Here is a 20,365-nt window from a genome sequence, read left to right as displayed (position 1 = left end):
TGATTTATTTATATGCCGCCCAATCACTAGGAATCCGGGCGGCTTACAACAGAGGAATAATACAAAATAAGCAATAACAATAAACATGAAATAAAAGAGATATAACATAGCAGCATATCAAGATCACAATCAATAATAGCAGTAGATTACAAAAATAAAATATAGCAAATCAGTAGCAGCATATTAAATAACAAAATACATAGCAGTTAATAAAGCAAAACAAGTAAAAGGAAAAACTAACAATAAACATTCCTTGCAATAAATAATTAAAACAAACTAAGGGAAGGCGAGTTTCTTCAGCGTCCTCCAGCTGGCCCTCGTTGGACTTTGGGCAGGAGATGGAAGGAGAGCGCTGGGTCCTCCCTTCCCTCTCTTGGCTGGAGGAGAGGTCTTCCTGAGGCAACCCCGAGACTTATAAGTCCTAGCCTCGGCTGCCATGACGTCCTCCAGCTGGCCCTCGCTGGAGTTTGGGCAGGAGATGGAAGGATGATAATAATAATAATAATAATGTTTTAATTTATATTGTAAACTGCTTTGAGTCCCTTACAGATAAAGGCGAGATACAAATAAATAAATTACAAATACAAATATTGATGTTATTGAGTCAGACTCTGCATTATATCATTTGACTGCTTTTACGATATCTCTCCTCAGTATTTACCCCAACCCATTTCTTAATAGATTTTCATTTCCTGTGTTTTGGAGTACACTTACACACTTGGGTACACTTACACAATTTTAAATATCCCCTAAAATGGGTTTGCGGAAAAGGTAGGAATATTATGTGAGAGAGAAAAACTTGAAAATAATTGAGAATGTACACTGTATAAATCTTATATCATAGATCTTTTATCATGTACATATTTAGTTCAGTCTAGTATTCAATAAACACTTAATAGAACTTATTTCAAACATTCCATTTTGAGGGACATGTAAGTGTACCCAATTGCACAGGAAGTAAAAATATGATAAGAAATGGGGTGGGGTAAATAATGAGAAAAGATATAGCAAAAGCAGTCAAATGATATAATGCAAAGTCTGATTGAGTAATTTCAATAAGACTTCAGAGGATACCCATCAAAACAACCATAATCCAAGTTTTTCCTTCAACTACAGAGACAGAAGAAGAAATAGAAAGCTTTTATTCTGGAGTCCAGAAAGAAACTGATCACGTATCAAAACAGATTAATGTGTGGAAATGGCTTTTGCATAGGCTGTAGAGTAGGAACAAGCAGAATGGGTAGGATCATTTGTTGATGAGAGATGTGTTAGAACAATTCACATAGATAGATTTATTATTAGTTTAGATTTTGCCAAGTCTGCTATCTGATGAATTAATATCTGCTTTTCCCCTTAGTCACATTTATAGTACTTCTAAATGTTATTTTACATCACATCCAAAGTGAATGGTGAGCTAGATAAGATCTGGAATGGAATGGTATGAAGTGTGTAGAAAAGTGATCTGTGAACCATGTTTCTGTTTGAAATCTCAATTTGAAGGAAAGCCATTATGGTCTTTTATGCACTCTGGACATTGTAACACAGTGCCCCAGGCTAGCGTCCTAGTCTTGCCCCTGAGAGTGTTGGAGAATTTGTTTTGCCCTCACCATAACAGTGCCTCTGAATGCAGTGGTTTGGTCCATGGAGAATTTATTCACATGCATGGAAGAGCGTGGAGGCGTACGCTCAGCCCCTGTCAGTTAACAGGTAGATAAACTTGCCTTTCCCTCCAAGTCTGCAAAATTATGAATTGGGTTTGATCCTTCATGATCACCCCATAGTGGTTTCTTGGTCCTGTTGGAAGGTACAGAATGTTGCTAGTCTGTCTCGTAGAATCATAGAGTTGGAAGAGACCTCAAGGGTCATCCAGTCCATCCCCCTGCCATGCAGGAAATTTCAATCAAAGCACACCCGACAGATGGCCATCCAGCCTCTGTTTGAAGACCTCCAAGGAAAGAGACTCCACCACCCTCCAAGGGAGTGTGTATTCTAGAGATATATATTCTAGAGATTATATATATTACAGAAGATGAAGCAACTAAACAGTTGTTTTGCAACTTACTGAAGTCTAACTGTGCTAAACTGACATTCTCAACATGACAGTTCGATCCTGCACATGTTTTCTGAGTGGGATGACAAGGATTATTAACATTTGGATGGGAGACATATCTTTATTGTGTGCATAGAATAGCAGGCCTGATTTGGAGTGTTCTGGAATAACAAAAGCATTTGTGAGAGTGATCTCATGAGGGCAGCAATTCATCAAAGTTAAGTGTACTTGATTTTCTAGTCCTTTTGCAACCACTGCAAATCAGAAATGGAAGCAGCTGTGCATGATTGGTCTTTTCACAAAGGAATCTGTGCTCAATTTTATTATAACCTTAGTTTTCATGTTCTTAACAGCACATCTCTTTGATATGTCTTTGTTACCTTACTTTCTTCATTACTTTTTTCTTCCTTTTCCAGGCAGAGATGCTACAAATAACTGTCAGAGCTTGGTTGGAAAGCCAGTGGATTTTGGCAAATTCACATATACAGTGTTCCCTATTTTCACAGCAGGTTAAAAGCTGGCACAGGAATCTTAGCACAACCTGCTCAAAATGTTCGAAGTCTCGGAGACTGGGACATAAAAGAAACATTTCAGAAAAGAAACTGGTAAAGTCTAAACAAATGATCAGATTAATATTGCAAATATTATGTGAAGTGTGCGCTGCTGAAAGAACCCTTTTCTCCTTCCCCAAATACCTTTAGAACTCCCCTGTTTTCATTTTCCTGTAACACCAAAATAATGAATTAAAATTTGTGATTAAGAATTAGGTAATGCATTAGCTTACTTGCTAATTAGTTTACTTGCTGTTCACCGCTATGATCTTTGGAATAGCGGTATATAAATAAAACAAATTATTATTATTATCTGTCATTTTTCCCCTTTACCTGTTGATGTGATTCTTGCAGGTATCCAAGGCATAAATACTGACTAGGAGAATTCTTCCTAGTGTATGTTTTGTTATAAGATTTTATTTTGATACTTCTGCTATGTGCAGGTTATTATTATGCTTTATTTATATAGTGCTGTAGATTTGCACAGCGCTGAATATACAAACAATAAAATAGATACAAGTAAACCTGCCCATGGCATACAATCTAAGAAATAGTAGCATAATACATATAAATAATATATAACAATACAGGAAAGGGTTCAATAAAACAGGCAACAAATTAAAAACGTCATAGCAAATAATAGTCACGCAATGCCTGGGAACGCTTCTCTGAACAGGATGGTCTTCAACTCAGTTTTGAAACTAGTTAAAGAAGTGATGGCCTGTGTTCTTGGGGGGAAGGAGGTTCCAGGAGTGAGGGGCAGCAAGTGAAAAGGGATGAATCCAGGACGGGGCAGAGAAAATCCTGGGCTCAGACATGCAGATTTCCTGGTTATATGGCTGTGTAACCAATTTTGTACACAAACTGACCAAAGCTGCAGGCTTGTTCAAACTAATAACCTGCACATAGCAGAAGTATCAAAATAAAATCTTATAGAACAAAACACATACTAGGAAGAATTCTAGCAGACTTGGTAAAACACACTGAATTTCAGTGGGACTTCTCTTAAACATGTTTCGATTGAGATGTATATTATCTTTATTGATATACTGAGTATATATCTCACATTCCCTCTTAAGAACTAAGAGCAGTATACAGTTTTCCTCCACCCCAAATTTTCACCCCTATAATTATTTAATAAAGAGTCTAGGCTGGGAGATAATAGCTGGCCTAGATATGATGAATTGGCTAATGGCTGAGCAGGAATTTGAATCTCTTGGTTGAAGCCCCCAATTTAGTGCTGTGTTCATATTCACTAATATTTACCTAACTGCACTGTTTTTTGCAGTTAGATAAATATTAGTGAATATGGTAAACCACAAATCTATAGCTAATTGCTGTGTTTTGCATGGTGTTGTGGTTTGAGCGTTGGACTGTGATTCTGGAGACCAGGGTCTGAATCCCTGCTTAGCCACCTTGGGCATGTCACACTCTCGCAGACTCAGATGAAGACAAATGCAGACCTCCTCTGAACAACTTTTGGCAAGAAAACCCTGTGACAGATTTGCCTTAGGGTTTCCATAAGTCAGAAATGACTTGAAGTTTTACATTTCTTCTGTTCGTTCTGTACTGTGAGTCCATAAATTAAACAATATTATGTAGTAAGCTTTAGTGGAGGGTGGGCCACTTCACTGGTTGCCCAGCCTCCAGCTCCCCCTGTGGGCCAGTTTCCCCCCTCCAGCTCCCCCTGTGGGCTGCATCCTTTCAATAGTGCTCCCAAATTTCTCTGTTTTCATTCTAGTCTTTCCCAAAATCGTGACTGGAAGTGATGTTACTTCAGGACCCACAAAAGTGAGGTGCAGGGGCCTCATGGACTCTATGGGGTTGTGCAGATGGGGCAAAAGGAGCGGCCAGAGGCTGCTCTCACCCCAATCATGCTGAGACTGTGGCAACCACTCAGGCCTGCTTCCGAAGTGGGCCACCGCCGCAGTCTTGAACCCAACAGGAGTGGCTTTTTGCCACTCCTTTTTGTGCCAGCTCTTCTGGGTTGGCATGCTCTCCATGCAGCTTCCAGCCACGGTTGGGGTGTGTGCTGTATAAACGCCATGCCCCCAATGCAGCCTAAAGTCACTGCTTTTTGCCTGTCTGTTTTGGGCCCATGGGACTCATTCTGTCCAACCTTGTTTTAGTGTGTGCTTCTGCATCATATGGCAAAAGTAATAATGTAGGTTTACAGTGCCTGATTGTGTTGAAAGTCCAGGCATTCTAGGATACTTTTTAAGTTGTATGATAGTGAATAAGTCTGAAACCCTGGCCACGATTTGATTCAGCCAAGCCTCAGAGCTGTAGCTTTCTAGTAATGATTGGCTTACATCCTGAAAAGTGCTCATTGATTTAGAACAGCAGACCACATGTTGATACTTGCTGTGAAGTGAAGTCACCTGATAGTGGAAGATACGTTCGTCCCCTCTGTGGCAGAAAAGGCATCTCTTATTGAACTGATTTGGCTATGTTCCAAAGAGTTCTAGTTGATGGCTTTATAAAACCTTTTGGCAAGAATTCACAATTCAAGAAAGGCAAATAATTTATGAGTTCTTTTAAAAGTAATTTAGAGCAGCAGTTTGCAGATTTAACCACTTGGTGCTGCTCTGTAAATTTTTGAAAAACATTTATTAAACAGTGTCACAGTTGAGCAACACAGCTGGCCATTTGCATTTTGTTCATGTACTAAGTCTGTAACTTTCAGTGTCCAACCCAAAACATGGACCTTTCTCAGCAGTGTTTGTCTTAAGAGATCAGCTTATCAGACAAACCTATCCAGTTAGTTGAGCTTTAAAAACATTCTGGAGTTCTACACAGTATTTTCTATTGATTTCAAGATGCTGATCTTAAAAAAATTTAGAGAACATAACATTTATTTAGTTATATGAAAGCAGGCAGAAAGGCTGAAAGTGAAATCAAAAACTAAATATAAACTTTCGTTGTAATTGCTGGCTGGTGAGATTGCTAGTAGGGTTGGTCTTTTCATGAATGATAGACAGAATATTAAATATATATTTTTCTTTAAGGGTTGATTACTCATTTAATTTTTTAAAGTTACAGAGTAGAGATGTGAAGTGGGGAGACATTTTCCACTGGACAACTTTTCAATTTTTCTAGTGGAAAAAATGGGAAACCTTGTGGAAGTCAGAATGATGAACTATTTCATTTGGTGTGATTAGTGAAGTGCTTTTTATGATAAAGATTTACTCAAGATTAGAGATGTAAAATTTTCAGAAATTTTGAAATCATGGAAAGAAACCATATTTCCTTAGGTGGGGATGGGGAAATGGAAATTTTCGGAAAGAAATTGAAAAATGCGGTACAGTCGGCCCTCCTTATAGGCAGGCTTGCCTTCCACAGCTTTGAGCTTACGCAGAAGGCAAGCCCCAGTAGAAATAATGGGATGCATCCTCGGGCTGTGTGTCCCGTGCACCGCGCACCATTATTTTCTGTGGGGCTTGAGCATATGCTCTTTTCCCCATATGCAGGGGAGGTCCAGAATGGATCCCCGCATATGGGGAGGCCGGACTGTATTAGCACTCTTTACAGACTGAAAATCACTTTGTTACTTTAGGAACATAGTTTGGCATAAAATTAGCCTGTTTGGTATATAAAATGTACAGGTTATTTAGAGGATAATTATAAACTGAACTTTTAAAAAAATGGTTACAGATGGTGCTACAAGATCCTTAAAGAACCTCTTTGATTTTGTCAGCTGGAGTAGTAGAGAGCCCCCCCCCTCGTGAAAACAAAACAATAATCGGCATTAAAATACAGAGTAAATTCTTGTTTCTGCTAGTTCTCACTAGTGTCAAATAGGCATAACTCTTATGCCCAGCTTCCAGAACATGGATTCAGAGACTGAAGTAGTGAACCTAGTGGGACCTGCTGATGAATCAGAGCAGGAGGAGGTTCCAGAGCCACAGATACAGACCAGAGTGCAGTACCAGCTCTAGTAGAGAGTCCTGCCCATTCAGATATGGAAGACCCCTTTCCCCTACCTACCTTCGCTGAGCGGAGACAACAAAAGGAGAGCTTGATGAGTTCTCAGAGGATTTATAGGAAGCAGCAATTAAGTACAGAGTGCCGTCCCCAACTGTGAGCTTGCCATCCGTGGATTTGAGCATCTGCGGAAGGCAAGCCTTATTGATTTCAATGACTGCATGTGCACACGGCCCCAAGAGAGCAGCTGCTCACACACCGCCATTAAATACTGTGGGACCTAAGGGCCTATGGTTTTTGCCATCTGCAGGGGGATCCGGAACAGAGCCCCTGCGGATAAGAAGGGCCCACTGTAGCAACTGGTTTGAGCTGCTGATCTATAAATTCTCAGCCCTACCCGTCAGGAGTTGTCAGAGGTTATCTGACCTGCCTGGCTCCCTGTTGTGTTCCTGAACTCTGTGTTTGGCCTGGACTGTGTTGACTATCTGGTTACTGTTTACCTGACTTGGATACTGCTGAACTCTCTTGCTGGACCTGAAGCTTGTGAATGAACTCTGTTTGGGGCTTAAGGCTTTTGTTTACTAAGTAAAGTAAGTTCTGACCTGTAAGCTGCTTTGTTACTTTGTTTGCTCATTAGCTGCTGGCATCTGCTATCATCTGCATAGCCCTTTGATAGGTTGCCTGGACTGTGTTTTGGACAATAACTTATTAATTTCCATTAAAAATATTGAAAGAAGGAGACAAAGACCAGGAGTTTAATGATCTTCACAATTTTTTCATTGTTTCACCGGAAATGAAATTTTTGGAGGGTAATTCCCACAAAATTTTTCTAGTTTTTTTTCCCTAGGCCCTTACATTTCTACTTAAGCAGCCGGAACCTACATAGCATGAGGTTTGTATGAGCTTGCAGTGGGAGCCTTCATTGCTTTTGATAATAAACTATTGATGAGTCAGTCCATAAGGTTATGACTATTTGTAATAAATTTTATTTTGTTTTCTACAAAATTTGTAGTTCCAGTTTTCATTTTCCCACTATTTCTCCATAGAAACTAAGGTATGTGTGCTTATGTAGCACAGAATGTAGCAGTTTCCAGCTCTCTCTTTGATATAAGCTGTGTTCAGTTTTGCTTTTATATTTATGTATCAAATAGTACAATTTTATAAACTAAATTATGAATGAAGCATTTTATGTTACAAAAGCAGTAAAATAAGTTTGATGTGAAAGTAGTGCGTATCTCTCCATTTTCCTAAACACCACCATCACCGCCTGCAAAAGGCAGGAAAAATTGCTTTTTGTATAGCTTCAAAAGTTTTGGAAGTCTTGATTTCAAGGAAGTGCCCCAAATATCCCTGGATGGATCATACCACCATAGTGCAGATTTGTCTCGCTCTCTGACTGTGTTTTTGACTGGTAGAAAAAATATATCTAGAAAGACCCATGCATGAAACATGCCTGTCTTTTACATGGAGATTTGATTAATAGTATGTTCATAATTTAACATTTCTAAAACAATTTGCTTCTTGGAAGTGTTCTGAATGGTGTTTGTCCCCCTTTTAGACTCACTACTTTGTAGATCATCGAAAGGTGCGTGTGATAGCGGGCAAAGGAGGTGATGGTATTAGCTGTTTTCACAGTGAGCCTAGAAAAATATATGGAGGCCCTGATGGTGGAGATGGAGGAGATGGAGGACATATTATACTGAAAGGTAAAAGGGTGATATCTCTAGTGCAAATTTCAGCAGTTTTAAAAAGTTTTTTGTTTGTTTGTTTGTTTGAGTAAAATTGTCTGTATTATTTCTTAAACTCCCACCCCCCAACCCAAACTGGTTTTGGAAACAGAACTGTTAAATATGTATGTGCCCAAGGGACTCTTGAAAGTACAGTCGGTCCTTGCCTTACGCGGGGGATCCGTTCCGGATCCCGCCGCGTAAGGCGAATTCCGCCTATGCTCGAGCCCCATTGGAAACAATGGGGCTCGTGTGCAGCGGGGCACAACGGGCACACGCGCCCATTCAAATGAATGGGATGCTCTGCCCCGCGCGGCTTGAGCGCGTATGCCTACATCCTTCCCTACAGCTAAAGTATTTTCAGACATGTTCTGCCTCTACATCCTTCAGAGAAATATGATTTATGCTGTGTGTGTTTTCCTACAGTGACTTATTTGCTAAGCAAAGCATTTCTTATGAGACAAATATTAATGATGGGGGAGAACATGATTCAGAAAAGAAGTATATAGACGTATATAGTCATCTGTGAAATTCATGGAAGTGAGTAACAATGTTTTGGTAAACTCTGCTTATCTCTGAGCAACTCTCTTTGTTTCAGCAAGTATGAGCAGTTTATTTATGAAGCATCACAGCAGAGAAGAAACAGTTCACCTAAATGACAGTTTGAGTCAATTTGATTTGCATTGTTTGCCTCTGCTATGGGCATATAGATACTAGATGATGAATGCAGGATCTCATCATTTCTCTGACCTTGCTTTTATATATGGAGGTGGATAACATGTTCCCTCCTGAAGGCAAAGGTGAGCATTATCACGATTTACATTACACTTCCAGAATGCACTTCATTATTTAGCTGAAGAGAGTGTCATAAGACCCTGAGCAGAATAAAATGTACCCCTTGGTATTCGGTACTGAAGTTACTTTTTAATAAAAAGTGCATAATGTTTCAGTATCTGAGGAAGGAATTCTGGAAAAGAAAAGGAAGCTTTTATCATACTTGGTAGTCACAAAAACAGCAAATTAGACACTGGATATAATCCAAGGCACAGTTTGCACATTTCTTTATTTGTAGGTTGTGTTATTGGAAGTGTCTTTTGATAATTACCCATTTGCTACTTCAAAGTGCATTCTGTTCAAAGAATTCAAATTGTGTAATGGATCCAACTGCTTTGGAATCTTGAGTGTATTTACAGTCGGATCTCCATATTCGTAGGGGATCTGTTCTGGACCCCTCTTCCCCCACAGATACCAAAATCCATGTATCCTCAAGCCTCATTAAAGCTAATAGTGGCGTGGTGCACATATGCATACTGGCACGGTCACGTGCACGTGCTGCCATTAAGCAAAGCTGGGGCTTACCTTCTGTGGATGGTTAAATCCATGGATGGCAAGTCCGCCGATAAGGAGGGCAGACTGTATTTAGGTTCCACTGATTTGAGTGGTAAGTGCCTTAACACACCAAATTTTCACTGGATTAGACAGATACTGCACACTTAAGGCATCCTTAAAGTTCTGCTCATGTGCAAGGCCTGATGAGGTGATTTGCAATCAGTTTCTGAACTTGGAGTAGGTTTAAGTATACTAGGTTTCCACAAAAATGTGTATAAGATTGCTTCTCTATATATGTTGCTGAATTGTGAACCTTTTATGCCTACAACATACTGAAATTAAACAAACTATGCCTGCATTGGCACAATGGTCTGCCCATTTGATAAACTCACCTTCTAGATTTCTTGTAACATTGTTAGAAAATAACTGTATAACAACCTCAAAAATGCTTATGGATAGCATCCACCTACACAACAATGGAATCAAAAAGGTGGGGGCAGTCTTCTCCCACTGCAATCCTCACACCCCCACACACCCTGTGCACTTCTAGAGGGTAGAAACTTTTGAGAAACTCTTTTAGGAACCTCTGAAGCTGAGCAGGGAAGCAGTTGTGACATGCTGGCACTGTTGGATTTGCACCTATATATTTTCTGCTTAGTGAATGTGCTGAAATTGCAGCTTTGAAATGACAATTCTAACACCAATTGAAAACAAAATATTCTGAGAGAAATACTGCTTTCTGCATATGAAGTCATCAAAAGCAGATGATTGGACCTCTCTCAAAATGCATTAGAAGCTGTAAAATGTTTAGTGGTTATTCTGTAGCAGTTTTTATCATAGTTACATGTTAATTTGTTTTGAAAATACTTTCTTGAGCTCCTTATTCTCTTTCATGCATAGTAATCACAATTACATTTTGTTGTGAAAGGATGTCTCAAGGAGTTTAGTGATGCTAATTACAATAATTTGAGCATCAAAAAAGTAAGGTACTGGGTGGAATATATGGGAAAGCAGGTCTTGCCCAAATGGGCATGCAATCTTAGATAGTAAAGAAGAATTACAGTTGGACGAAGAAAAGGGCAATGTCTAAATTATAGCTGTAACAACTAGTCATAAACCAGCTGAATTGGATGAATCTTGAGAATTATTCAAAAAACAAGCAGAATCTCCCAATTGTCAGCCTGCAATGAAACCCACAAAAAGAAGCAATAATAGGGGGGAAAGCACAAAGATGGAAACCAGGTAGGGAAGCATGAGGCTTAAGAAGCAAGAGAAAACTAACTGAGCACAAAGGTCTACTTTTTTTATTATATAAATCAGAGAAGCCTGCTTATAAAAGTAAATAATATACAGTTTTGGATTTAAAGCTCTTACTAAGTATGGAACATTTTTGGCTGTAACTGTATAGTTATTATGTGCCTTCAAGTCGGCTCTCAATCTGTCTAGATGTATTATGACAACTCTATCATAGGTTTTTCATGGCAAAATTTAATCAGAGGAGGTTTGCCATTGTCTTCCTCTAAGACTGAGAGAGTTTGACTTGTCCAAGGTCACTTCATGGGTTTTCATGGCTGATCATGGATTTGGACAATGTGAAGAGCGGGGGGGGGGGGAGGCTGGACACAAATATAAAGCTGGTATAAATGCTCTTCCTCCGTTACTGTGAGATCCTAGGAATTACTGCCATGCAGTAATCTGGAAGGGGGGAAAGGGAAAATGTGGTTATGTTTGCATGCTGAGAAAGCAAGAACAGGTAGAATACAAGATCATAAAGGAATGCTTAAAGTGGGAATCAGGAGATTCACTAAAAAGCTATACTGATTCAAACCAGTTAAAAGAAGAAAGCAAAGTATTTGGAATTTTTTAAAATGAATTTTGATAGTGCTTTAACTACTATAAACAGGAGTATATAGGGTAGATAATATAAAATTCACTCTCTTTGATGGAAGTCTCCCTTAAAAAGTAATGTAATTTTTGCATTTCCATTTCTCAGATTATGCAAAAAAATAATTTTCAAAAGCATTGTGTTAAAGTATGTTTTCTTATATGTAATATGCTGCTTAAAACTCAGTATTGTTTAGACAAGTAAGAACATTAGGTACCTTAGTCCCAGCATCAGTCACATATAGATAAAACAGGTTCTGACATTTGTGGTCTGTCCTCATCCAGGAGTAATTTATTTTGTGTTTACAGTGATGATAGTGATTATGATGATGACATTAACAACAACAATATTAATTGAATGTTTTACAGTGGATCAGCAGGTCAAATCCTTGGCTTCTCTTCTACCATTGTATAAAGGTTTCAATGGAGAAAATGGAGGGAATAAAAACTGCTATGGCGCTGCTGGCAAATGTATTTACATTAAGGTAGGCAACTAACATTTGTTCTTAAGTTGTTTTAATATTCAGCTCTTTAAATGCTTCCATGTACGAATTACCTGTCTATTGTTGAACTTGCTAAACCTCTGAAACTCTTCTAGAACATGGCCACATAGCCTGAAAAACCCACAAAAAACTATTGCTAAACTTCTGTTTGCATCCAGAAAGTGAAACTTGCTTTGCTTCCAGGTGTGGACATGTTGCAAAACATGTCTTACTTTGGTTACAATTTGTCTTTGTTTTTAAGGTTCCCATTGGTACTATGGTTAAGGAAGATAGTGAAGTTGTGGCTGATCTCAACCAGCATGGTGAGGAATATGTTGCAGTCTATGGTGGAGCTGGTGGGAAAGGCAATCGTTTCTTTCTGGCCAATGATAATCGAGCACCAATAACTGCTACTCAGGGAGAACCAGGACAAGAAAGAGTTCTCAGTTTAGAGCTCAAGACGATGGCCCATGCAGGGATGGTATGTACTTTTTCAGCAGATAATTTAGGAGAAACAATATCAGGAGAATCGCAATAATTTTGGGTCTGGGAAATGAAGAGAAGAGAGATGATATTTACATGAAATAATTTGTGCTAAATAGTTTTGTATTCTTTATTATTTTATTTCTACTTTGTTTTGCAATTCTTACTTGAACTGACTAGTCTGCAGACTTATGATCATGAGATACAAAGAGCCTGAAAGATTGGGCTATTTTTTCCAGCATGAGTTTCTTGGATTCTTGCATTGGCGGGGTGTTATGCTGTATAATTTTTCTAATTCTGTGTATCACACTGGCAGAATAAACAGACCTGCTAAATATTGGTTTTGTCTTGCCACACAGAATTAAATGCAGTCAGCTCTGCGCAATTACAGGTTTAACATCCACGGAATCGATTATTCGTGAGTTTGTCCGGGGGGGGGGGGGGATGAAGAAAGGACAAAAGTGAACAAGAGAGAAAGAGGGTTTCTTCCCTTCACCTGTCCGCTTGTCCATCCCTGTCTCTATGCGCCCACCTGTTTATCCCCATCTCTCTCCCTGCCTATCTTCCCATTCACTTGTCCCCATCTCTCTCCCCACCTGCCTGGCCATCTGCTTGTCCCTGTCTCTTTCCCTGCCTGCCCATCAGCCCGCTCCCATCTCTTTCCCTGCCTGTTCATTTGCCTACCCAACCCTGTCTCTTTTCTCACCCACCTGCCTGTGTAAGCACCCTTGTCTCTTCCCCTGGCTGCCTTCCCATTCCCATTCCCTTCTCTTTTCCTATCCACCTGCCCCTGTTTTCTTCCCTCCCTACCCACCTAGGAATGAGAATGCCATGGATATTTATGTTTTTCTACTTTCATAGGGTTCTGCGTCCCAACTCCCGCAAATGTGCAGTGCTGACTGTATATGAATGAAACCTTGCATAGTTAGCTCTTTAAATACCATGTTCTGACTTAGTGGGGGCTGCGGAGCAGTATTACCAGAGATGGCTACCTTTTTACATAATCCATTTTGGACTGCTCATTTCAGGTGGGTTTTCCTAATGCTGGGAAGTCTTCACTGTTGCGAGCTATCTCCAATGCAAAACCAGCGGTGGCTCCTTACCCCTTCACAACCTTAAATCCACATGTAGGTATTGTCCTCTATGAAGGCTACGAGCAAGTTGCCGGTAAGGTTTTATAAGACTTCATTTGTGCTGCTTAATAAACTTTGTTGAGCCTCACAGTATTTCATATTTAAAGAGCAAAAATAAAATGTCTGAATACTCTTTTTAGAGATCATGAATGTTGTGTTTAGTCTCTTCTGTCATCCGTAATAGCTGGGTATTCTTAGAATAAACAGGACCAAAGGTAAAGATAACAACATAGTATACTTTTGCTTGGAAATAGAATAAATCATTTTTGGAATACTTCGATGTGTGTTAGCTGTAAACAAACCAGGAACATCTTGTTCTGGACAGAGTTTAGAAAAGTTACTTTTCTTGCCTATCCATATTGGCTTGTGCATTCTAGGAAGTCAGAAGGTATCTTTTCCAAACTCTGATCCTGGTATTAACCCTATCCACCAAAGGTGGTAGGAGAGGGAAGTAATTTTCATATCAGCTGCTGCCCATCCTAGCTGTCATGGGGATTGGCATTTGGACGGGCTCTTGCTGATCATTGTGTAATGTGAGGGTATCCAGCTGCTCTCAGATCTCCTAAAAATTACTATGGACAGCTATGTTCAGAAATGGGATGTGACTCTTGCTAGAAGAGAAACTGTTCTGGTCCCTGTCTCCTAAAAAAAATAATAGATCCCCTACCATTGTTTCCCTTTTACTTGTCTTTCAGGTTGGAAAGATGCAGTTCAGACCTTGTCAGATTGCATCTTCCTGATGGAAGACAAAGCCCTTCTCTCTCCATGCACTTACTGCTTTATCAGTGTTTATTACAATTATTTATTGCTTTTCAGGAAACAGATTCTTCTAGAGCAACTAAAAGTAACATCAGTACATGTTAATAAAATCACAGTGAAAAATATTAACCTTTAAAAAGTCATTAGGATTTTTCCCCCCACTTGTGGTAGATGACCAAGAGAAGGGAGGAGAGAGCCCTTCTGGAACAGGAGCAGATGCCTAGCAGTATCTTCAACAGCTTCCCTCTATTATGGAATCCTTCCCACGGGGCAGTTGAGGATAGATGATCCTAGAAATGGAAGAGTCCCTTCCATAGGGCAGCTGATTAATAGATGATTGAGGGAAGGAGAAAGTCCAGTGGTTTTTTTCTCTCCCACAACAACTTCTACATTCCCATGGACATTTTAAATCTCTTAAGATCAGTTACTTGAGCCCTACTGAAGAGGTTTCAGTTCTTGTTGGCTTATTTTAGCTTCTATACTTTGTAGTTTATTTTATTCTGTGGTATTGGTATGTGTTTTGTTTTTATTTTTGTGTGTATGTGTGCCTTCAAATTGCCTGTTGACATATGGTGACCACCAGAATTTCATAGGGACTTAGGTAAGGAATACTCAAATGTGGTTTTGTTAGTTCCTTCCTCTGATATTTACCCTACGGCACCTGGTATTTGTTGGCAGTCTCCCATCCAAGTACAAACCAGGACTGACCTTGCTTAGCTTACTGTGTCAGACAGGATTTGGTGACATTAGCATGTTTAGGCCCTAATCTGTACTACATTTCAATGTTTTGTGACAATGTTCTTGTGTTTTAAGCCACTGTATAATTCCTAGAGCATCAATGATGTGACATATTTAATAAATGCAAATTAAATTCATTGGCTAAATATTGCATTACTCCATTTGGACTGGATGGCCCGTGCGGTCTCTTCCAACTCTATGATTCCTACAAACCTTTAGGTCTCCTTTTTGCCTCACAGTACTGTGTAAGGTGGCATGTAAATTATTAAATTTAAAACAATTAACATCCCATAATAAAGCATCACAATTAAACATAATAAAATTCTGGAAGCACAACATAATTACCATTCAACCAAACTGTATAAAAATATGGCTAATCGAGACCAGGAAAAAAATGTTTTCTACATCCAGTGACATCCATTTACATTAAAGGCCATGAGATACAACAGCTGTAATTAGGATATTTGATTTCCATAGAAACTAGTGAATGGTATTGCAGATAAAATGAATGTTTTAAACCTTAACATTTGCCCTGACTCCATGGCAAGAAGTCCTCCTGGCAGCCTCCAACAGGCTTTACCTTGTGCTGCAGGTTGGAAATGGAAGTACCAACATTTTTTCTTACCCAAACTTCTTGGCAAAGAAAACAATGCTTCATCAAGCCCTTTGTACTTGCCAGAAAACTTGGGATGGACACAGTGTTCTGGCACTTGTAAAATAGTTTGAAAAGAGCAAGAAACAGGAGAGCTTGTAGATTATTGTTATATCATAACATATCATATTATGTCCTTGAGGAGCGGCTTAGGGAGCTGGATATGATTTGCCTGGAGAAGAGATGGTTAAGGAGTGACATGAGAGCCATGTTTAAATATTTGAAGGGGTGTCACATTGAGGATGGAGCCAGCTTGTTTTCTGCTGCTCCAGAGCAATAGTTTCAAACTACAAGAAAAGAAGTTCCACCTAAATGTTAGGAAGAATTTCCTGACAGTAAAAGCTATTCTGCAGTGGAACATGCTTCCATAGAGTGTAGTGGAGATTCCTTCTTCAGAAGTTTTTAAACAGAGGCAGGATGGCCCATCTGTCAGGAGTGCTTTGATTGTGTATTCCTGCATGGCAGAGTGTTGGACTGGATGGCCCTTTTGGTCTCTTCCAATTCTATGATTCTATGAAATGGGTTGTATTCTATCTTTGGTGTATCCCAACAGGAGCAATAATACTTCTACTGTCTCCCCAAAACCTTATGCACATACTAAAGGACATGAGGAAAGGTTTAAGTAGCGTTTGGTACTAACACAAATAAGATCTGACTACAAGCCAAGGTTGTGTGTGCCTCTGGTATGATATTTAGGAACAAAATAGGTATCACCCCTTCCCTTTTCTGCCTACTGGCTGTTCCTGCCCTTGAACAACTTGGTGATGAAACTGTTTGTCTGTTCAATGCATGCTGCCTTCAGGGAGATGTTGGCTCTTACCAAGCAGACACTTTTTTCTGACACTACTCAACCAACCAGAACACTATTGATTGTGTTGTGTTTTTGCCTTCTTTTTGCAGTTGCGGATGTTCCTGGAATAATAAAAGGAGCTCATCAAAACAGGGGGCTTGGCTTAGCCTTTCTAAGGCACATAGAACGTTGCCGGTTTCTTCTATATGTGTTGGATCTCTCTGTGTCTGAGCCATGGACTCAGCTGCAAGACTTAAAATATGAACTGGAACAGTATGAAGAAGGCTTGTCAAAGAGACCTCATGCCATCATTGGGAATAAGTTTGATCTTCCACAGTCAAAGAGCAATTTACCTCTCCTTAAGGAGCAAGTAGAACAGAGAGTCATTCCGTTGTCTGCTCTGACAGGAGAAAATCTGGAGGAATTTTTGTTGCATCTTAAAGAACTGTATGATAATTATGTAAAGACAGAAGAACTACAGAGGTGTAAGCCTATGAAGTGGTAGCTGCCAACATAGTTCTTCTTTAGCCACATTTAGGTAGAATGGGGTGAAGAAGGAAATGCATGTTATTTGAAAAACATATGTCCCGAACACATTCAAAATTAAAGATGCTTTCCCACAGAATTTAAAGAAGTACACACCAGTGACTCTTTTCCCCCTTCCTTAATTGGGTTCTTAAGGACATAAGAGAATATTATTTTGGTTTGTAAATTGTTCTGGTTATGTATACTTGTAGACTGTATACACACAAATGTAAAGACTGAGACAAGGGCAGGCAAGTATACCACAGACAAACACATTTCTATGAATATGCCCAGACCTTTCTTTGAAACTGTATGTGAGAAGTTTGCTTTATTTTTACTTATTATTTAATACTGAAAAAGTATAGAGAATACGTGCCCACTATCAGTAGGCAAGAATGAATGGCCATCTGTGGCAGAGGAGGCTGTAAGACAAGTGATAAATTAATTGAAACAGAGCTATAGAGAATTAAGTGAATTCACTGGACTTAATCATGCTTAATTCAGTGTTGGATTACAGCCACAATCCAGTCTGAAGCACAAAAAGAACAGATTTCCAGGTTTTCTTTCTTTTTATTTTTTTTTAAAAAGGTGGATATGTTGGAGGGAGGGTGTGTGAAGAAACATAATGGCTGGCTTGTTTTAGCGTAGCTTTCAAAAAAGCTTCAATCCTTTTGGTCAAATTGCTTTGTACATGGTCCTTGGTTACTCATTAGAAGAATGCAAAATGCTGCATAGCTATTAAGGGATAAGAATGTGAATTTCATTATTCATTGGTATCCCCTTTCAGTCGTTCCGTTTTTTATTTTGCAAGAAAATTCTCCTTTTGTTTCCATTCGTCAGTTTCTTAATGGAGAGAAATGATAAGTTGGGTTGACTGATGAATGACTGTTAATTCTCAAAATTAGTAGTAGTCAGCATTGTTGTAAAAACAACAACAACCCATCACCATGCATAATAGAAAAAAATAGTATAACTCCCCTTTATACTGGCAAAATGCCAGCTGTTTTGTCTCAGGGGCTGGTTACATGACCCTTAAACTTTTCTCCTGTGGGCTCATTGCCAGCTGGTTTCTATGTTGAAAACTGGCTAGAGAAAACGGGTGAGCCATCTAAAGATGAACTCAGATTAAACTAGGTATGTTCCCTCTCTTTCTATATAGAATCGTAGAGTTGGAAGAGACCGCAAGGGCCATCCAGTCCAACCCCCTGCCATGCAGGAAATCTCAATCAAAGCATCCCTGACAGATGGGCATCAAGCCTCTGTTTAAAGACCTCCAGGGAATGATAGATGTTTACAGAACAAATCAGAATAATGAGTTGTATGGAAAAATCTCCACCAGGAGCCCCTCTACCTTTTTACTTTGAAGTGATAAAGTTACCATTGGCCTGTTACAAACGGGCATAAAAGTACGTCCTGGGGGCGTACTAGGGTTAGAAAGGGGTGTCACTTCCTGATGCCCCTAACAAAATGGCGGCACCCATTCCACACGGGGGCTGCCATTACGACGTCACAAATGCACCGCCTCCAAACGAGGTGGCGCGGACATGTCACGCCGCGTGAGGGTGCCTAGAGCACCCTTTCCGCGGCACGAGAAGGAGCTCTGAAATGGAGCTCCTTCTGAGGTTTGTGTCCCTGGTGCAGCCTTTAGATGGTTGCACCAGGGACGCAAGGGAGAAAGGGGCCGAGCGGCCCCTTCTCCTCCTCCCCACCACCATTGGGTGTCCTTGGGGCATGAAGCCCCAAGGACACCCCTTTCCAGGCCGCGGGGAAGCAGCCTTTTGCCGCTTCCCTGCGGTCTGGGAAGTGGCGGATTGGGGCCTCGGAGGCTGCTGTTGTGGCAGCTGAGGCCCCGATACAGTGGGGAAAGGGCCGCTGACAGGCCGCCCCAAACGGGCGGTCTGTAACATGCCATTGTAAGAGAGGCTTATTTGTTCTACTCTTTATCCTGATGGTCCCAGGTAATAGTAAGTGGAAGATGTAATTCTGTAGCCACTGTGTTCTTGAGACAATAACATCTCCCATGGTTGCCACATGGACAACCCAATGCAAATAGTAGTTTGGGGGTATGGGTGACATTCATCAGGACCACAGGAAAGGGTCAAAAACTGCCATGTGCTCATGCACCCAGTTCTTACCTGGATGTGCTGTTTTAAACAGCAGCCATGTTAATGTTCTGGTCCAGTTCAAATGACATAAATGACAAAGCTCTGTATTTAGCCACTCCATTACAAACATGAGCAGTCAGGCAGTATGTTACCAGCACTTTGTTCGTAACTGATAAGCCAGGCTTCCTGTGGATCTATGACTTATCGTGTTGTCCAAAGTGGCTGACTTTGTTTGGCCTATAATCAGCATCAGTACTCAATCAGCTGAGATGCCTTTTATGTGGCAACAGTGCTAATTCTTTCAAAGGCTGCACAGAGCAGCAGAATGCCCCAGTGGAGCTAACAACCAGAAGAGAAAACAATTATTTTTTTTTAGAAACAGGTGGGAGTATTTGGGTTTGTGTGACTTGCAGGCTGCTTCAACCTCATACCTTTGATGGGCCAGCTTATTCTTTGTTCTCAACCTTGTATTCATCTGAGAAGCTACTGAACAGCGTAAGAAGAGATGCTACTGACCATGTAACTGGTTTCTTCAAAATGTATAATCTTCAAATGCCAAGAGGATGCTCTTTAATCAAATTAACCTTGAAAAAGTTTTGAAGGTAACAGATTATTCATCTTCTGCTAGAGAGTGCTAAGTACTCATCAGTTTTGTTTTCTTATTGAAACATGAAAAATGATTAAAATGAAAAGAGGAAACAATGAAGGGTGAATTACTATATGTTATGAAAGCTTCTTAAGGTAGCTACTTAAGATAGTAGCACAGAAACAATGGATCCCACTGTATGCTGGAGTTGTGTGGCGTTCCCTTTACTGCTGAATGATTCATCACTCACCGGGTTTTATTTGTTTGTATATATCATTTCATAGCAAAGCTCTCTGAGCTGTATTTAATAAAATGCAAAGGAAAGTCATACAAAGGTGTTTTAAAAGGGCAAAGAATAAGAGACAAAAGACCTTGACTAAAAAGAACAATTCAAAGATAATTCAGTTTATTTCAGCTTTCACCTACCATTTAAAAGCTAGTTTGGAAAAAGAACAAGGCAGTTTTCCTGGGGAGGGCTTTCCAAAACTGATTGTAGAACTAAGTAGGCGCTATATTAGGGGGACAAAGTATACTCCTCCAACCTAAAATTCCCATCATTTCTAGCCGGCATGGCTATGGTATTGAGGAACATTAGGAATTATAATCTAACAAGGGTTCACACTCTGCCGTCCCCTATTCCATATCTA

The 20,365-nt window shown here is 39.9% G+C and overlaps 1 protein-coding gene across 4 annotated transcripts in view; it reads left to right on the top strand.

Annotated features, from left to right (window-relative positions):
* MTG2 (mitochondrial ribosome associated GTPase 2) overlaps positions 1–18,705 on the top strand; it is a 23,134-nt gene extending 4,429 nt beyond the window's left edge. The window contains exons 2-7 of one of the 4 annotated variants that reach the window (XM_042464544.1): positions 2,560–2,655; positions 8,084–8,231; positions 11,835–11,950; positions 12,210–12,428; positions 13,459–13,597; positions 16,613–18,705. In XM_042464544.1, coding sequence (XP_042320478.1) covers positions 2,560–2,655; positions 8,084–8,231; positions 11,835–11,950; positions 12,210–12,428; positions 13,459–13,597; positions 16,613–17,007 — 1,113 coding nt within the window. In that variant the 3' untranslated portion in view covers positions 17,008–18,705. Of the gene's footprint in view, positions 1–2,466; positions 2,656–8,083; positions 8,232–11,834; positions 11,951–12,209; positions 12,429–13,458; positions 13,598–16,612 lie in introns of all 4 variants that reach the window. The other 3 variants (XM_042464543.1, XM_042464542.1, XM_042464541.1) reach the window with 3 other exon arrangements.
* The last annotated feature ends 1,660 nt before the right edge of the window (positions 18,706–20,365 follow it).

Source organism: Sceloporus undulatus, chromosome 4 (genome assembly GCF_019175285.1).
Source record: "Sceloporus undulatus isolate JIND9_A2432 ecotype Alabama chromosome 4, SceUnd_v1.1, whole genome shotgun sequence".
Classification (NCBI taxonomy): Eukaryota; Metazoa; Chordata; class Lepidosauria; order Squamata; family Phrynosomatidae; genus Sceloporus; species Sceloporus undulatus.
The sequence above is the reverse complement of the archived record's forward strand: the minus strand, read 5'-3'. Positions and strand labels throughout refer to the sequence as shown.